The following is a 19,421-nucleotide window of genomic DNA, read 5'->3' on the forward strand; positions in this document are numbered from 1 at the left end:
ACGGTCTTGAAACTATCCTCATCTCTCATCGAAACGCTGCCATAGTTTTGGAAATCGATGGGCATGATTAAAGGTTTAATGATTTTGCAGGAAATACGACGCTCCATATTCCATTCTACCAGTTCACGTGTTCAGCCAATCAGCTGGAGAACATTAATGTCGAAGCTTCCTTCGAAGATGACCAGGCGAAACGTCGCCCTTAATCGTTTGGCTGTGTATTTCTTCAGCGTCATTATACATGACAGAGTCGTTTGTTTTTTGTCATCGTCTCATGTGTCTGCTTCTTTCTTCCAAAATTGTTCATCCTCATATTTTACCATGCATGCTTCATCGTCAAAGAAAAAAAAGAAAATGGAGATCACCGGTGGAGAGTCCCTGAAACATCTGCCATCGGATGTGTTGCTGCTGATATTTGGAAAGGTGGCGTCTCATTCAATTGAGGACATAACTAACTTGAAGCTTTCTTGCTGGGGATTTTATTATCTAGCCGAATCAAATTATGTGTACGAGCGTGTTTCGCTGGATAAGTTTGCGCTGGGACCATTGGAGTGGGTCACAAATGCCAAGCCTTTCCTTCATCGAGTTAGGGTCAATGGCAGTGAAGAAGAAGAAGGTGAGGCGTACTACAACCCAGATCAAGTTTACAAAAGGTTTCGACAAGTTGTGTTTTTGAAGCGTTGTAGGGACACTGGCAATCCGGAGGTGTTGTATCGTGAGGGCTTGGTCAATTACTCTCGAGAGACATCGACTGCTGATGTGCAAGCTTTGGCTCTTCATGCCATTAAGACTGCAGCAGAGAAAGGTCACCACGATGCCAAGTACGCATCTTCCATCATATTGATGGCCAGTGTTGATGAAAGGGAGAGGTCTATGGGCTTTGAATTTTTTCGTTCACTGCACGACAAGTGCCTTTTGAGGCCATGCAGACAACGTGTCAGACTTTTCATCAGGTTGTTATGGGTGCGCAAGGAGATGGATTATCCAGGAATTCCCATTTGCAATCCCAGCATATGTGAAACGCGATTCACTGAGGATGACCATTCGTTGTCAGAGAACCATGAGATTGGTAACATGCTTGGGTATAGGGTCTATCAACGTTGCAAGGCGGATTTTGAAGTCCACTTATTTTGCATAATGACTTTAATATGATTGAGTTTCTGGTGGTGTTGGTTTAGGGTGTTTTTTTTATCTGTTTTGTTATTTTATGTGTTGTATTTTCTTTTTGGTATCTTTGAAGTTCTGTTATTATGTTATCTGAACTTTTTAAGCAATGAATGTTTACTGTTTTTTTCTTTTGGTATCCAGCGAACGAATGTGCAAGTTGTGCTTCTGTTATTATTAATAGGATGTTTTGTTATTTTATGTGTTGTACATTTTTTAGGAATGAATGTGCAATTGTGCAAATACCTGAACTTTCTAAGGAATGAATGTTTACTGTTTTTTTCTTTTGGTATCCAGCGAACGACTTTATAGACACTTTCTAAATTTTTTTTGGTACATGCATATATAAAATGGATAAACGTATGACTATTTCAAACGTAAATAAATGTATGACTATAAAATGGTTCGGGTTTGTACCAAGCAGCAAACTCATAGCTACATGGATAAAGAATTTTCTACTATAGCTACTGTCTTTTTCTTCTTTTCTTTTCTTTTCAAGATAAAGGGTATTATTATAAAGTCAGTTTTTATGTTTTTTGGTTTTACCAAATATCCTTAATTAAGTGTTGAACCAAGAGTTAAATTCAAGTACTTAAGGTCTTACACTTTTTCTTTTGTTATCTTATGAACTGGGAGTGTGACCAATTACTGTAGTATGTAGGATATGGTGGAATGACCCAGGCTGCTGCATCCCCCACTATGAATTGCGTAGCATAACAGTGACAAATGAATGTGCGAAACAATATTGCTGAAAATGAAAGAACAAAATCGTTTTGATGCTTCAACATGTTGAGCTTTTGAGCGAAATGAGAGATGGTACCAAGTAAAATTGATAAGAGAGAGATAGTTTTAAAATGTAGGTATGCAGATTAAACCATTCTAGATGTAACCGTATATTTAAGATGAGAGTTTAAAAACATTTATTTGTTGATTCTGATGTTATACAGGGAAGACTGATAACTCATATTTTATTACACTTATTTGTTACTCTTGATTAGTATTTTTAGGATTTATTTGAATAAAATAATGATGTTTTGAGTTATTTTACATTTTTAGTTTTTGATTGGGTTTAATTTATTTTTGTCATAATTTTTCAGCTTTACGTTACTTCTGTATTTTGGCCATATCTCGCAGTTGTCGGATTGACTCCGTTCTTGTTGGGTTTTTCAGATAACACAGAGGGCTACAATTCTTATGAAGAGTTCGAAGCCCAATTCGGACTGGAAGCTGGTCGATTTCTTACGCCAAGTCGGACGCGTTTTGCTGAAGTTTTATTTTATTATTGGACTTGTAATTTAAATTAAAACCCAGTTACTTAAGTGGCCCAAAGCCAAGTTTTAGTTTTATTTTATTTATTTTATTTCGTATTTTAGACAGATGGGCCGATCAGAACTGAACCATAACCTGCTTTGAGTAGGGGTATATGACGGCAGAGTAGGAAACATTTTATTCATTCTGAATTTTCGTATTTTGGGATCAAAGTATTTTCTCTGAAGCGTTCTTCGCGTTCTTCATCTTCTTCTTCTTCTTCTTTTTATTTTATTTTAATCATGTTTACCTTAGCCATGCGAGACTAAGAACCTTTTAATCAACATAAGGGTAACGGATTCCATGTATTAGTCTTGAGGGTCTGCGCTTTATTTTAAATCAGTTTTGTTTCCCTTCCCAACTCAGATTGATATCGTGCGATCGTGGATATTCGATCTGAGGTTCGCGATAGTGATTATGGAAAGGGATTAATCATCAGATTTGATGGTTAGATTGATTGACCCTATGACTTTAAATCAAACGGGCTGATACTCTACGATTGTATGAGTAGAAACACCGTATTTGATCAACTGCTAAGCGATCGCTTAGAGAGGGTTGTCAATTGGAAATAAGGATTCTGATTCGATTGACGATCAATCACGATTCTGATATCTTTTTATCCGAGGAAAGACGTCCATGGAACCCTAACCTTAGGTTGGTTAATTTTTAATTACGAATTTTTATTCCAAATTTATATTCTGCCTTTTTAATTATTTAATCAAAATCAAAAACCCCCTTTTTAATTTTCTGTCATCGTAAGCGATTTTTACCAAAACAATTTCCTTGAGAGACGATTTAGGATTTCCACTTTACTACAATTTTTCCGAACCCTAATAAAAAAATAATTTTTAATTTGCGCGAGTTCGACAGCTCGTGTCAAAGATCCATACCTTCTTTTTTATAGTATTTGATTAAAAGATAGACAGTAATAGATTAATTAATTTTGAATCTGGTGCATGTGCTAATTAAGTTTTAATCTATTTTTTTCAAATTTGCATGGACGCATTAATTGGTTCAACAAAGTTCAGTAGATGTTTTAGTTTTTGTACATAATTAATCCTAGTTGCAACAGACCACTGAATGCCAAAGGTCATGCATCAATAAACTTCCCTCTCATGCAGTCAGCATCCCCAAGTGGGGAGTACATTATTGCCCATCGGTTTTGACACCAAAAAAGGTTAAAAAAAATGCGCCAACAAATCAACTTTCACAACAATTTTAAAATATACATTTGACACGGAAAAAAAGGAGAGAAGAAACGTTTCCCGCTAAGATGAACTTTACCTCATAACATTGTCTCTTCATAGTCCAAGTCCCTACACTCATCTTAACTGTGTTTTCAACATTATCTTCTTGCAGCAGTTTCCGAGTTGATCGAGTTAATCAAGCAACACCTTGCCTTTGTTTTAAGCATCCTCTTCTTCCAGCAGTGAGCCACTTGAGCGAGTTAATCAAGCAACAATTTTTTTTATTTTCAGCATCCTCTTCTTGCAGCAGTGAGCGAGTTAATCAGGCAACAGCTTTACTGTGTTTTCAACATCCTCTTCTTGCAGCAGTGATCGAGTTGAGCGAGTTAATCAAGCAACAGCAAACGTACTAAAAACGTTGTGAAAAATCTCATACGGAGGTATATACCGTTTCGATACCGTCATGTCTGACAACGAAAATGAATTCAAAACTCCTTCCAGGAAAAGAGGGAACCAAGGTCGCATTGAATCAAATCAGCTGAATGGTAACGACGATTGATGTTCTTGCGTTTGTTTGACAGTTATTTCTCATTGTACTAACTAATTCATTCAAATGATTGCTGTGTAGAAAATCTTTTTGGGTCTTCTCTCTCCCCTGTTGGCAGGTAATTGTAATTCGTCATAAATATCACTTGCCGTTAATGAAATTTGTGTATTAATGTCAACACCTTTTAGTTAATTTTTATATTGTTCCTTTTTTAAATCCGCACAGCATTTCTGAGGTAGGCAGCATGAGGAATGATATAAGCTGCAACAAACAACGGCTACATAATATTACAAATGGTCTGTTTCGTTGTTCTTTTCGTCAGCAAGTTTCTTGAACGTTGTTTCTTAGCGTAAAGAAGCAATCTTCCATAAACTTCCATTAGTTGTGTTCTTATATAATGGACTTTCTAATTTTATTTATTTTTTGTAGAAAATGTTCCTCCATTAACGGCATCCCTAATTAGCAGGTCAGTTAATTACTTAGGTTAACTCTTTTACTAATTATTAGTGAGTATGATTCCTTTTTTTTTACACGTATAGCGTTGCTCAGATCACCAGTATGAGCTCGCAGTTTGCACGTAATATACAGCCTCTCCATGGCATAACTAACAGTATGTAACTCAACCTCAACTTCAACCGCATATTTTTTTTTTTGGCACATTAGTTTATTTGATTGGATATCACCAGAAAAAGATTTATTATTAATTTAAACATCTCATGTTTACTATAATTGCTTCCATCATTAAATCTCTAAATTTAAATTACTATGTTCAATAAAATTCTCATTGCTGTGTCGACATGTAATTTATATTATCTAAATTGTGTAGAAAATCTATCTCCGTTTAATCCGTCATCTGTTGCCAGGTAAGCTTATTCCGTTTTCTAATCGTTAAAAATTAAAGTTTGTTAAATTTATTGGCAGGTAACTTTACTGCTTAGGTTAATTCATTTAGATTTGATTATTAATCATTTATTTTTCTTTCTATTTTAAAAACTTACAGCCTTGCTCAGATGACCAGTGAACAAAATGAGTTTAGATGCAGTAGACAACATCTTCATGATATAAGTAATGGTACGTAACTTTTTTTCTCCCGTACAGAATCTTGATTGTTGTTACGTAGAAAATGAAAAAAAAAAATATTATGTCAGGCCTGCTATTTTTTGCGCCATAGTTCTGTTGCCATCTAATGTATTTTATCTATGTTGCGTAGAAAATCTAACTCCGTTGACTCCGTCACCCGTTGGCAGGTACATTATGTGTGTTTACTTAGCCTTAAATTTTAGAGATGTTACTTTCCTGATAAAAAACCAAGGCGAACTTATAATAATATGTAAATATATATATATATATATATATATATTAACCAAGCAGTGCATGCGTAAATAATAAGCATACTCTGTCGAGTGTTAGATCAACCATTGCTAAAGATGATATTCATTTTCCTCCCACGGAAGGTAATGTTTTCTGTAAATTCTGCATTTGTTATACATATATAATTCAAATTTCATACAAAGCCTGTATTAAAGTTATATTTTTAACATTTTTTTTGTTTTTTTTTTAAATTACATTTTTTAGATAGCAAAAAGGCTAGATTAAGGCAGAAAGGTATAATGGTTCAAAAAAAAAACTGCTAATGGTACGTAACTATTTTTCTCCTGTACAGAATTTTGATTGTTGTTACGTAGAAAATGAAAAAATTATATTATGTCAATTTTTTTTTTTGCTCCCATAGTTGTGTTGTCATCTAATGTATTGTATCTCTATTGCGTAGAAAATCTAACTCAGTTGACTCCGTCACCCGTTGGCAGGTACATTATGTGTGTTTACTTGGCCTTAACTTTTAGCGCATGTTACTTTTCTTATAAGATGTTAAATCTTTTTTTTAACCAAGCAGTGCCTGCGAAAATAATAAGCATACTATGTCGAGTGTTAGATCAACCATTGCTATAGATTATATTCATTCTCCTCCCACGGAAGGTAATGTCTTTTTGTAAATTACACGTTTCTTATAAAAGGATAATCTAATATTTCATATGAAGTCTGTATGAAACTTAAAGTGGTTAACATTTTGTTGTTGTTTTTTTTTTACATTTTTTAGATAGCAAATATGCCAGATTAAGGCGAAAAGGTATAATGGTTCAAAGGAAAACTTCTAAGACATATGTAACATCACACGATGTACCACGTATGCTTCCCTTAACAGGTAATTCATGTCCACCTAAATTGAACTGCAACCGTGTGTTATAAGAGTATGAACTGTGATTAGTTGTGTTCTTATATTTAATGAAATCTGTATTTTTTATGTAGAAAATATTTCTCCGTTATCTGCGTCCACCATTGGCAGGTAATTTTATTGCAAGTCCGCTGATTCATTTAAATTTTATTATTATTCATTCATTCTTTTTTTTTTCTGTTTTAAAAATTACAACCTTACTCAGATCACCACTGAACGAAATGAGTTTACATGCGGCAGACAACATCTTTGTGATATAACTAATGGTACGTAACTCTCTTTTGCCTGTAAGAATTTTTATTGTTGTTAATAAAAAAGGAGGTTGTGTTGGCATCTAATTCACTTTATCTATGTTGCTTAGAAAATGTAACTCTGTTTCCTCCGTCAACCGTTGCCAGGTACTTGCATATGTGTATTTTTATGCGTTATATCTTCACACATGTTACTTTTCGTATAAAAGGCAAGCCCAACTTATGAATCATATGTTAATTTTTTTTTTAACCAAGCAGTGCATTTGAAAATAAATGGTTGACTCTAACACTCGAAATAAAAGAAGGCATACTCTGTCGAATGTTACATCAAACATTGCTAAAGATTATATTCATTCTCCTCACATGGAAGGTAATTTTTATGTAAATTAAGCATTTTAGATAGGGTTATATAAGGTAATATTTCATGTCAACTACAAATGCAAAATTACAATGCTTAAAGTTTTTTTTTTTAGTTGGCCAAAATGCTACAATTAGGCGGAAAGGATTAATGGTTAAAAAAAAAAACTCTAAGCAATGTGTAGCGATAAACGATATACCAAAGATGCTTGACTTAACAGGTAATTCGTCCTTGAGTCAAATGCAATATAACCATGTGTTATAAAAAAAATTAATACATGTACTCTGTTGATTCCTACTTATAGTACAAATGGAGACCATTTGCTTCATTCATTATATGAAACTTTATTTTTCTCATTTTTTAAATTTCTCAATGTTGTTGCAGATTCTGAAATCAATGACAGAATGTGTCAGACCTTACCTCTACCAGTGAAGGTGCACAATTGCTAAATTTAATATATTGGAAAAATAAATTCGTGTTGGGCTGTCTTTTTTATTATTTACATTTTTTGTTGTTGCAAATATGCATATAAATAATTCCAATATGCCAAATATGATTTCTATCAGCAACGGTCTTTGTATTAATTTTAAACTTTTTTATTATTTACTTGCTTTGTGTTTGATTATTGTACCTTTTTTTCTTTAAATACATAAAAAAATTGGTATTGAAATGTATTTTTTTTGTTCTCAATCCATTTTTTCTTTGTATAACAGATATAGAAATCAATAATTCCAATGTGCCTACCACGACTTCTAACAATGATGGTATTTATTTTCATTTCTTTTTGATTTTTTGTAATTTTTTAGAATATTGGGACGCTCGGGATCTTACTTTTGTTTGTGACCATTGTGGAGCAAACATGTGGTATGAAGAGAGAAATAAGAAGGATCGTAAGCCAAGTACACCACAATTTAGTTTATGATGTGGCAATGGAAAAGTTAAACTTCCTTTATTGAAAGCTGCTCCAGATACTTTGCTTCAATTGTATGTTAATTCAAATGCAAGGAGCCGCCATTTTTTGCGAAATATTAGAGCGTACAATATGATTTTTTCCTTCACATCCTTTGGAGCAAAAGTGGATGGATCAGTAAATCAAGGTTCTGGCCCATACTGTTTTAGAGTTGGGGGGCTAGTTCATCATTTAATGGGTAGTCTTCTCCCAGCTGATAGTCAGACTCCAAAATTTGCTCAGTTGTATATATATGATACTAACCATGAAGTGGACAACAGACTGGGTTGTCTAAGGTATATTCCTTTTCTGACAAAATGTTATTGTTCATTTATGGTTTATATTTTTATGTTTCTTTCATATTAGCGAATTATTGATTTTGTAATTATATTTGCAGTTCCACGAGTACTGAAGATAAGCTCGATCTCGAAATTATCCTATTGTTGAAGCAGATGTTGGACAAGCACAACAGTATAGCTCAGTCTTTCCGGTGCGCTAGAGACCGTTATAAAGAAGATGACTTTAATGGTGTTAAGTTTAGGCTTATTCGAAAGCGTGGTAGTGATGGAAGAGTTTATAATCTTCCGACATCATCCGAAGTTGCCGCTTTGATTGTTGGAGATATAGACAGTGCTATGTGTCATAGGGATATCATTATTGAGACCCAAGATAGAGTACTGCAGCGCATCGATGTGAAGCATCCATTATATCTTGGCTTGCAGTATCCATTGTTATTTCCTTACGGTGAAGACGGTTATCACGACGATGTCCAGCGTACTTCCGTGTCCAGTGGTAGGACTAATGCAAGAGCTGTTATCAGCATGAAGGAATTCTTTTCTTTTCGACTTCAGATGCGATCAGGAGAGTCAGAAATTCTCCTTCGATCAAAGAAACTTTTCCAACAATTCCCGGTTGATGCGTACACTATGATTGGGTTTGAACGGCTTAATTTCATTCGATATAACCAGAGTCATCTCAGAGCTGAGTTGTACAAAAATATAAAACATTCATTTGACAGAGGTGAAGATGCAGCCGTAAATACTGGAAAGCGTATCATTATACCTACTTCGTTCACAGGCGGACCTAGATATATGGCTGAAAATTGTAAAGATGCTTTTGCAATTTGCTGTTGGGCTGGGTATCCTCATCTTTTTATAACAATTACCTGCAATCCTAAGTGGCCAGAAATCACACGAGTTGTAAAGGCTAGACAGCTTAGCCCTGAAGATAGGCCTGATATTCTATGCAGAGTATTCAAGTTCAAATTAGACGAAATGTTACATGATTTGAGGAAAAAAATGTTCTTGGCAAAGTTATTGCATGTAAGTATATGCTAAACTTATTTATTTTTTATTCATAATTTAAATCAATTTTTAAAGGGAATTTATCATGACATGCAAGAAATCTATATATAACATTGTTATTTTCTAATAATTATTTCTGTTGTATTTTGGTTAATGTAACAGATGTTTGTACAATCGAATTCCAAAAGCGCGGACTACCTCATGCTCATATTCTACTATTCTTGCACCCTTCAAACAAGCCTGAAAGTGCTTTTGATATTGATAAATTGATTTCAGCGGAAATTCCTGACAAGGATTCCAATCCTTTGCTGTTTCAAGTTGTCACAAATTACATGATACATGATCCATGTGGTCCTGAAAATTACAAATCTCCTTGCATGAAGGACGGACGGTGTTCAAAAAAGTTTTCAAAAAACTTTTGTTCCCGTACTTCTATTGATGACGATGGATTCCCTCATTACAAGAGAAGAAATTATGCGAGAGTTGTGAACAAAAATGGTGTTGAACTTGATAATCGTTATATTGTGCCATATAATGCACAACTTCTTTTAAAGTATCAGGCTCATATCAATGTTGAATATACTTGCCAGAGAAGTGCTATTAAATATCTTTTTAAATACATTCACAAAGGGAATGATAGAGTAACAGTTGTCATACATCACGCAGAAGATGAAATCAAAATGTTTTATGACTGCAGGTACTCAAAATTTTCTCTTATCTTATTTTGCTTCTCCCAAAAATCAACATGTTTTTTTTCATGATCTTTCAACTTTGTTGTCTTAATTATTTATTTATTATAGGTATGTCTCCGCATGTGAAGCTGCTTGGAGAATTTTTGGATTTGACATTCATTCCAGGTACCCCCCGTTCAGAGATTGCCATTTCACCTGCCCAATGAAAAGAACATTATTTTAAGTGATAATGCTTCCATTTCTGATGTCAAGACAAGGGCAGAGTCTAGACTATCAATCTTTGAGTCTTGGATGGATGCAAATAAAAAATATTCAGAAGGTAGGCATCTAACTTATGCAGAGTACCCGACTGAATTTGTTTACAAAGACCAAACTCATGAATGGAATCCTAGAAAAATGGGATTTTCAATTGGGAGAATAAATCGTTTTTCTGCCAATAATGGAGAAGATTCCTATCTTCGTACGTTGCTTACTTTTCAAAGAGGGTGTACCAGTTATGAAGATCTTAGAACAATCAATGACGTGCTTTTTCCTACATTTAAGGATGACTGGTATTCTTTAGGACTTCTAGATGATGACAATGAGTGTATTGATGCAATTAAAGAGGCAAATTCATGGGGTTCTACTGCTTATCTTAGATCTCTGTTTGCTCTATTGTTATTTGCCAACTCAATGAACAGGCCTGAAAAAGTTTGGGAAGAATGTTGGAAATTTTTATCCGACGATGTTCTTTATCACCATAGGAAAAGAATAGGGCTTCAAGGTACGTGTTGTGATAATATTTAACGCATTTATATTTTTTAAAAACTTAAATTAGTATATGTTGCATTACTATTTATTTAGCAATTTTTTTATCATAATTCAGCATATGTTGCTTTATTATTTATTTCGGTTTTGTTCTTTTCTTTATATCTTTCTCTTTGTTATTTTTAACTTTTTTTTCCTTTGTATTTTATGGTTTTTTTAGATGCGCTTCTTACCGAAGAAAGTATAAAAAACATAACACTTACAGAAATTGATAAGGTGCTGCAGAGCAATGGTAAATGCCTCTCTGATTACCCGTCAATGCCTCACATCACCAGGGAATCGTTGTTTCATATGCAGAATAGATTAGTGGTTGATGAATTAATGTATGACACATTTTCATTGGGAGAAGAGCATGAAAGACTATTGAATTCCCTCACTGATGAGCAGAGAGTTGTATATGACAAAATCATTTCGGCAGTTACACCAGGTAAATGAGGGTTATTCTTTCTATATGGATTTGGTGGTACAGGAAAACATTTATTTGGAATACTCTTTCAGCATTTGTTAGATCAAAAGCTGAAATAGTACTTAATGTTGCTTCTAGCGGAATTGCTTCCCTTCTGCTTCCTGGAGGACGAACAACACATTCTAGATTTCGTATTCCTATTCAGATCAGTGAGGATTCAACGTGTAACATCAAGCCAAATTCTACTATAGCAGAGTTGCTGACAAAAATGAAGTTAATCATTTGGGATGAAGCACCAATGGTGCATAGATTTTGTTTTGAGGCTCTGGATAGAACACTTAGAGATGTTCTTAGATTTTCTGACACGAGCTGCGTTGATATGCCATTTGGTGGAAAAATTGTAGTTCTAGGCGGTGACTTTCAGCAAATATTACCTGTCATTCCTCACGGCAGCAGACAGGAGATAGTAAATGCAACCATAAATTCTTCTCATCTATGGTCCTATTGTCATTTATTAACTTTGACCAAGAACATGCGTCTTAATTCTGGAAGTACCACTCATGATGTGAAGGAAATAAGAGAATTTTCTGAGTGGCTACTTAAAGTTGGGGATGGTGATCTTGGAGATGATGAAGATGGAGAATCTATGATAACAATTCCAGATGAATTGTTGATTACAACATCAGATGATCCCGTTTCAGATATGGTTAATTTTGTTTATTCGAATCTCTTGGATAATATTTTAGATCCAACGTTTTTCAAAGAACGTGCTATTTTAACTCCTAAATTGTCCGATGTTGCTATGTTGAACGAGCACCTGATGTCGATGATTCCTGGTGAAGAAAGGATATTTTTGAGTTCTGATAAAATTCTGAAGCAAGATGTGGCTTCCTCTTTTGAAGATGATGAATTCACACATGAGATCTTAAACACATTATCATGTTCGGGGATTCCTGATCATAAATTAACCTTGAAGGTTAAAGTTCCAGTAATGCTATTGAGAAATATTGATCAGTCCAGAGGTTTGTGCAATGGCACAAGGCTGCTCATTATAAAATTGGGGGATCATGTTGTTCAGGCAATTGTTCTTACAGGAAGCAATATAGGTGAAACTGTGTTAATCCCTAGAATGACGATGAGCCCATCAAGTCACACATTTCCTATAAACTTCCAAAGAAGACAATTCCCTCTGATTGTTTCATTTGCCATGACTATCAATAAGAGCCAAGGACAATCTCTTTCTCATGTTGCAATTTATCTCCCCAAACCTGTCTTCACTCATGGGCAATTATATGTGGCACTGTCTAGAGTAAAGAGCAAGCATGGATTGAAGATATTGATACTTGATGAAAACGGTTGTGTCACAAATAGTACCCTTAATATAGTTTACAAGGAAGTATTTCAAAGATTAATGTCGTGAATTTCCTTCTGTCTATTATGACATAACATCACTGCTTGGTATAGGTAAAGACAAAAAAAATTGGCAATGGAGTGTTTTTTTACTTATTTTCGTTACCGTTTGGTTTTTTTAACTGCTAACTTTTTCTACTCATGCAGGAATCATTTTTCATACACACATGCTGTTTTTGAACAAACAATATTCCATCGTCATGAATATATGGAGGTATTGTTATGACAGTTTTTATTTGTACTCATTTGTTCGTGTGCCTTTTTCTTTCATACTTTCATTTTTACATTATTACTCATTCATTCCTTTTATACTGAAGGATAAAAAATGTAGGTTCGGCATCTTGCATGTGTTGCGTTAGTTTTTACGAGACAAACAAATCGATTTTTTTTCCTCCGTGCAACGCACGGGTAATTCACTAGTAATAATAAAAGACCTAATATTTACAACACTCCCCTCAAGCTGAGGAATAGATATTTATCATTCCCAGCTTGCCAGTAAGTTCTTGAAATCTGTCTGAAGGAAGTCCCTTTGTCAATAGATCAGCTAATTGACGCCCAGTGAGAATATATGGAGTAGTAATCAACCCGCTATCAAGTTTCTCTTTGATGAAATGGCGGTCGACCTCAATATGTTTAGTCCGATCATGTTGAACCGGATTATGAGCTATACAAATAGCGGACTTATTATCACATAGCAGCTTCATAGGTCCCTCACATTTTATTTTGAGATCATCAAGTACAATTTTCAGCCACAGTAACTCACAAATGCCTTGAGCCATAGCTCGAAATTCAGCTTCTGCACTTGACCTGGCAACCACATCTTGTTTCTTACTTCTCCATGTCACTAAGTTACCACAAAGAAACATGCAATAACCAGTGGTAGATCGACGGTCAGTCACGGATCCAGCATAATCAGCATCAGTGTAGACTTCTAAAGAGAGATTGTCATCATGTTGGAATAACAATCTTTTACCAGGAGTAGCTTTAAGATACTGAAGAATTCTCTCTACTACCTGCATGTGTTTCTCCTTTGGATCGTGCATAAACTGACTGACAACACTAACAACATAAGCTAGGTCTGGTCTAGTATGAGCCAGATATATCAAATTCCAACTAGCCGTTGATATTGTACTTTATCAACTGGAGGACTCTCCTCTTCATAGCCTATCTTGTGATTCTGTTCAATAGGAGTATTAGAGGGTTTACACTTAAGCTTTCCTGCTTCTTTGAGAAGATCCAGAACATATTTCCTCTGGCTGATAAAAATTCCTTTGCTTGAATGAGCTACTTCTATCCCTAGGAAATATCTCAGTTTCCCAAGGTCTTTGACTTCAAACTCAGAGGCAAGCTGTGTTTGCAGAATCTGTCTCTCCATAAAATCATCATCTGTGATAAAAATATCATCAACATATACAAGGAGCACAGTCAGCTTCCCATTTTGGGAGTGCTTGAAGAAAAGAGTGTGATCTCCTTGACTCTGTCTGTATCCTAAGGTCATCATAACCTTAGTAAACCTTCCAAACCAGGCACGAGGTGACTGCTTCAATCCATACAAGGCCTTTTTTAATCTACAAACTTTATTTTCTCCCTTCACAGAATCAAAACCAGGTGGGATTTCCATGTAGACTTCTTCTTCTAACTCATCATTCAGGAAAGTATTTTTCACATCAAATTGATTTATATCCCAATTGTAATGGGTAGCAAGGGATAACAAGACTCTCACCGTATTCATCTTTGCAACTGGAGCAAAGGTTTCTTCATAATCAATGCCATAGGTTTGAGTGTAACCTTTGGCGACTAATCGAGCCTTATATCTTTCAAGAGTTCCATCAGAATTATATTTCAGGGCATAAACCCATCTGCACCCCACTGCTTTCTTTTCGTTAGGTCTATCAATAACTTCTCAGGTTTTATTTTTCTCCAACGCATTCATCTCCTCTTGCATGGCTTGAGCCCAATTCCCATCTTTCAAGGCTTCATGTACTGATTTTGGGATTGAAACAGAATCTAGTGCTGATACAAAGCTTTTGTGCTGCACAGAAAGATTAGCAGAGGAAACAAAATGGGAGATAGGGTATTGAGTACAAGAGGGACAGGAAGAACAAGATTTCTTGGAACAAGATCTTTTTCCTTTTCTCAAAGCAATGGGTAAATCATCAGAAGCAGTAGTAATGGGTAAGTCATCAGAAGTATTAACATCATGATCAGAAATATAAGATTAAGGACTTACCAGTGGTTCAGACGATTGAGGTTACTGTTGAGGCAATGTGGGTTGTTTCCTTCTTTGATATACCAATCCAGGTGTCACAATCTTCCGTATCTCTGGTGTACTTAATGCATCAGTCACAGGAGGATCAATCACAAGAGGATCGGACATGGAAGGAACAGAAACAAGAGAAGGTGACACTGACACAGGTAAAGGAATAGACACTGGAGGTTCAGACTCAAAGAAGGAAGGTGATGAGTTTTCTGGTGTATTATTCTCCCCCTGAAGATGAGGACCTTGGAAAAAGGACTCAGATTCCTGAAATGTAACATCCATAGAAATAAAAAAAATTCGACTACCAAGGTGATAGCACTTGTACCCCCTTTTTATCAGGAACATAACCAAGGAAGACACATTTAATAGCCCTAGGGTCCAACTTACTGCGATGATGTTTATGAACATGAACAAAAGCAACACACCCAAACACCCGTGGAGGAAGACTCATAGTTGGAATAGAAGGGGAAAAGGAAGTGATAGAGTGAATAAGACTTACATGGTCAAGTACCCGAGTGGGTAAACGGTTGATCAAGAATGCTGCAGTAAGAATAGCATCTCCCCAATAGTATTTGGGTACATGTGTCTGAAACATTAATGCACGAGCCACTTCAAGAAGGTGACGATTTTTTCTTTCAGCAACCCCATTCTGTTGAGGGGTGTCAACACAAGTAAGTTCATGAATCATACCGTTATTTCGTATAAATTGGGAAAAACTTTGATTAACATATTCAGTATCATTAGCTGTCCTTAGTCTCTTGATTTTTTTACCAAATTGGGTTTCAACCATTTTATAATAAAATTGAAAGAACAGTTGTGGTACCTCGGACTTTTCATGCATTAAGTAAACCCAAGTTACACGAGTGCAATCATCAATAAAAGAAACAAACCATTTATTTCTAGAAGAATGAAGGACCTTAGAAGGACCCCAAACATCAGAATGAATAATATCAAAAGGTTCAACACTCTTAGTAATACTAGAAGGAAAAGTCACACGATGATGCTTAGCAAACTCACAAACATCACAATGAAAAGACTCAACAGACTTAGACAAAAACAATGACGGAAATAAAGACTTGAGTAAACTAAATGGAGGATGTCCCAAGCGCTTATGATGAAGCCAAATCAAAGAATCAGCAGTTGATTGACCATGAGATAGCAAGATGTGATCCGTGACTTTATTTGCGGGAGATTGTGACACCAGATAGTACAACCCACCTTGCTCTTTAACACTACCAATTGTCTTCCCCGTGGCGAGATCCTGAAAAACACAATGGGTAGGGAAGAAGGTTACAGTACAATTCAAATATTTTGTAATTTTATGAATAGAAAGAAGATTCGTGGAGAGTTTAGGAACATGAAGAGCATTTTTAAGATGTAAGGATGGCTGTAAGTTTATGTTACCAGAACCCGCAGCTGATGTATGTGAGCCATCAGCTACGGCTATGGTATGAGTTCCAATGGTAGGATTATAAGAAGTAAAGGGGTCAGCACAACAAGTCATATGATCAGTAGCACCAGAATCAACAACCCAAGAATATTTAAAATCAGTACATGAAGACAAAAAAGAATAAGTTTTGGAGCTCATACCAGTCATAGCCAACGTATTAGTATGAGATGGCTTACTCAAAGAATAAAGGATGGTGTGGAGCCGTTCCAACTCATCTCGACGGAACGCAGGTTGGGTCTCATTAGGTGCAGGAGATATTTCAGAGGAAGTAAAATGTGCTTGACCACGCATCCTTGCCATCTTGTCTAAGACCGTTTGCTTTCCATGGAGGCGAAAACATAGATCCTTGATATGACCCGTTCTTTTACAATAAGAACATTAGCGATCATTTTTCTTCGGTCTATAAGATGAACCATCAGAAAATTTTCCAAAGGAGTTCCTTTGAGAAGAACCATCCCTTTTTGTTGAAATTATAGCAGACCCATCAGTGGGATTAGAGTCAGAAGGAGTTGAAGTAGTAACTTTAGATGAGAGCATAATGGACCCTTCTGACACTTTGGTATCCATCATGACAACCCTGCGACTTTCTTCACCCCTGACAATATGAAAAGCTTCAGAAAGAGACGATAATTGTTCCTTACCAAGAATTTGAACTCGAATAGGGTCATATTCGGAGTTGAAACCACAAAGAAAATCATAGATCCTATAGCGTTCAATGGAGGCGGTCAGAGTGGTTGCATCCTTACTACATTCCATCTTCAAGTTCTCGTACTGATCAAGCTTAGTCCATAATTTATTCATAATACCATAGTATTCAGTTATAGAGAGAGAACCTTGCTTGGTAGAAAAGATCTGATTCCTCAGATCATAACAAGTGGCAGCATCTTGCTTCATTGAATAGGTCTGCTTAAGAACGCTCCAGATCTCAAGAGCAGTAGGTAAAAACATGCAGTGTTGACTAACCTCAGGAGTCACAGAGTTCCATAGCCACGTCATAATAAGGAAGTCTTCATCATCCCAATCAGCAAATGTTGGATCTGTTTTGGCAGGAACAGGTCCTTTAATATGAGAAACTTTACGGCGTCCTTTGAGAATGGTACGAACAACCTGAGACCATTGTAAATAATTCTTTCCATTCAGACGATAATTCTGATGAAGAGCAGGAAGATCATTGTGACCAAGAGGGGTCACCACAGACTGTGTAGAAGAATTTATTTTTGTGTTTGCAAAGGTTGATTCAGTTTCAGTGTCGGAGGCCATGCTGCACAAAAACTAGTTAAAGAACAAGATCCAAGAAGCCAAAAGAATTCGGAAAAAATATCAAACGAAGTCCAATCAAGGATTTGAACACAGATCCAGAACGGGCTTGGAGAGTCGAGCAGAACTGCACTGGTCCGCGGCCAAGAAACACCTCCACGCGCCGGTGGAGTGATCTGAGAGTGGGCTTCACGCGCCGACAGAGTGGTGGCGCGTGAGAGCGCGTTTGGCATTTTTCGGAGCTGGGTTTTTCACGCGGTGGTCGTCCGGAGGTGGCGGTCCCGTCTGTGGTTGGTCGGAGGAGAAAGGTGGCCAGAAAAACAGTCAAAACGAGAAAAGAAGGGTTCTGCGTTGTGGAGCTTTGATGAACAGTGACGAAAAACACAAAAAATCTGGTTCTGCCTTCTCCATGAAGAATGCGTTGATGAACAATGAGGAAGGAAGAAAAATAAGGTGTCTTTCTACTGAGTAAGGAAGAAAAAATAAGAGAAACAATGATCTTCTCGGTCCAAGAGGTCCCCGGAAAAATTTTCCGGTGGCGGCTGATGGCAGCGAGAGACGGGAAAAAGGAAAAAAAGGTTTCGTAGGTGCGGAAGCAGAGCCCTCAGGATCGAGAGCTCTGATACCAACTTGAAAAAGGGTAATCAAAAAAATATTATTAATTGTGTATTAATCTGATACAAAGAGATCTCTATTTATAGAGACTAAAAAACCTAATTCTTGACCTAATGGGCTTGGCCCAATACAACAAATACTAATAATAATAAAAGACCTAATATTTACAACAAGATATAATGTGATATTGAGAACAAATAATAAGGGCTTCTTTGGTGCGACGTATAAGGCCTGATAGTATAAGCTTATACTATACGTTATGACATTTTCAGTTGTTTGGTGTGACCATCGTATAGTATAAGTAGGGGTGTTAACGGGCCGAGCCGAGCTGAGCTTTAGTCTTAAAAGGCTAAGCTTGTGTTTAAATGTGTCAGCCCGTCCAAGCCTGTTACCTGTTATGAATATAATTTCAGCATGTGGCATGTCTTATTTACAAAAAATAAAAGCCTGATTTAGTATGTTAGCCTGTTTAAAACAAAATAAGACAACAAAAAATTATCTAAACAAAATATACAGTCAACAACACTAGTAATTCCATAAATATTCATAAATTTAATGTATATCCAAACAGCATAATATAAAACAAAATCATTCAAAAAGTCTGTTTAATTAATAAAATGAGATGAAATCGATTGAGGAGAGAGAGAGGGCTATCACAAGTAGTATAAAAAATATAAAATAAAAATTAATATATCAGGCCAGCCTGAGAGGCTCTAAGGCCGAGCTTTTGAATTGGAGTCTTGGGCCTTTTTATTAAACGAGCTTTTATGTAAGTCCAAGCCTGGTTCCAACAATCAATTTTAGACATAAAAGCTCAGGCCTTCACGAGCCGAGCCAAAGGCCCCTGTAAGGCCCCTGGCTCGTTTAGCACCCCTAAGTATAAGCTTATACAGCAGGATCCCTTAATACATCAAAATGATGTGTAACTTAATCCGGCATAAGGGGGAGGGGTAAGGCCTGATAAGAGGTTGGTGTATTAACTTCGTTGACCAGTGTAATTCTCAGAAATTAATATATTATTTAATATTAACATATTAAAATAAAAATTAATTTGATATATTAATTTTTAAAATATTGAATATATTTTTTATATAAAAATTAATTTATGTTTTGGACACACTGATCAATAATTTTTTTATAAAAATTAATATCATATGATATTTTTTGAAGAATTATATAAATTCTTTATTAAAGGATATTTTTATTAAAAATATTTATTTTTATCC

General features: G+C 35.8%; 1 protein-coding gene across 1 annotated transcript; it reads left to right on the plus strand.

The window, feature by feature from the left end:
* The first annotated feature begins 351 nt into the window (after window positions 1-351).
* On the plus strand, window positions 352-1,149 carry LOC133291937 (putative F-box protein At1g67623). The gene has a single exon (XM_061490293.1). The coding sequence runs from the start codon at window positions 352-354 to the stop codon at window positions 1,147-1,149; it is 798 nt and encodes a 265-aa protein (XP_061346277.1).
* The last annotated feature ends 18,272 nt before the right edge of the window (window positions 1,150-19,421 follow it).

Source organism: Gastrolobium bilobum, unplaced genomic scaffold (genome assembly GCF_033153095.1).
Source record: "Gastrolobium bilobum isolate Gb01-03AN ecotype WA unplaced genomic scaffold, APGP_CSIRO_Gbil_v1 utg8480, whole genome shotgun sequence".
Taxonomy (NCBI): Eukaryota; Viridiplantae; Streptophyta; class Magnoliopsida; order Fabales; family Fabaceae; genus Gastrolobium; species Gastrolobium bilobum.

Bases quoted from the DNA above. Each gene is read 5' to 3' on its own strand.
- LOC133291937 (XM_061490293.1), top strand. From the start codon at position 352: ATGGAGATCACCGGTGGAGAGTCCCTGAAACATCTGCCATCGGATGTG.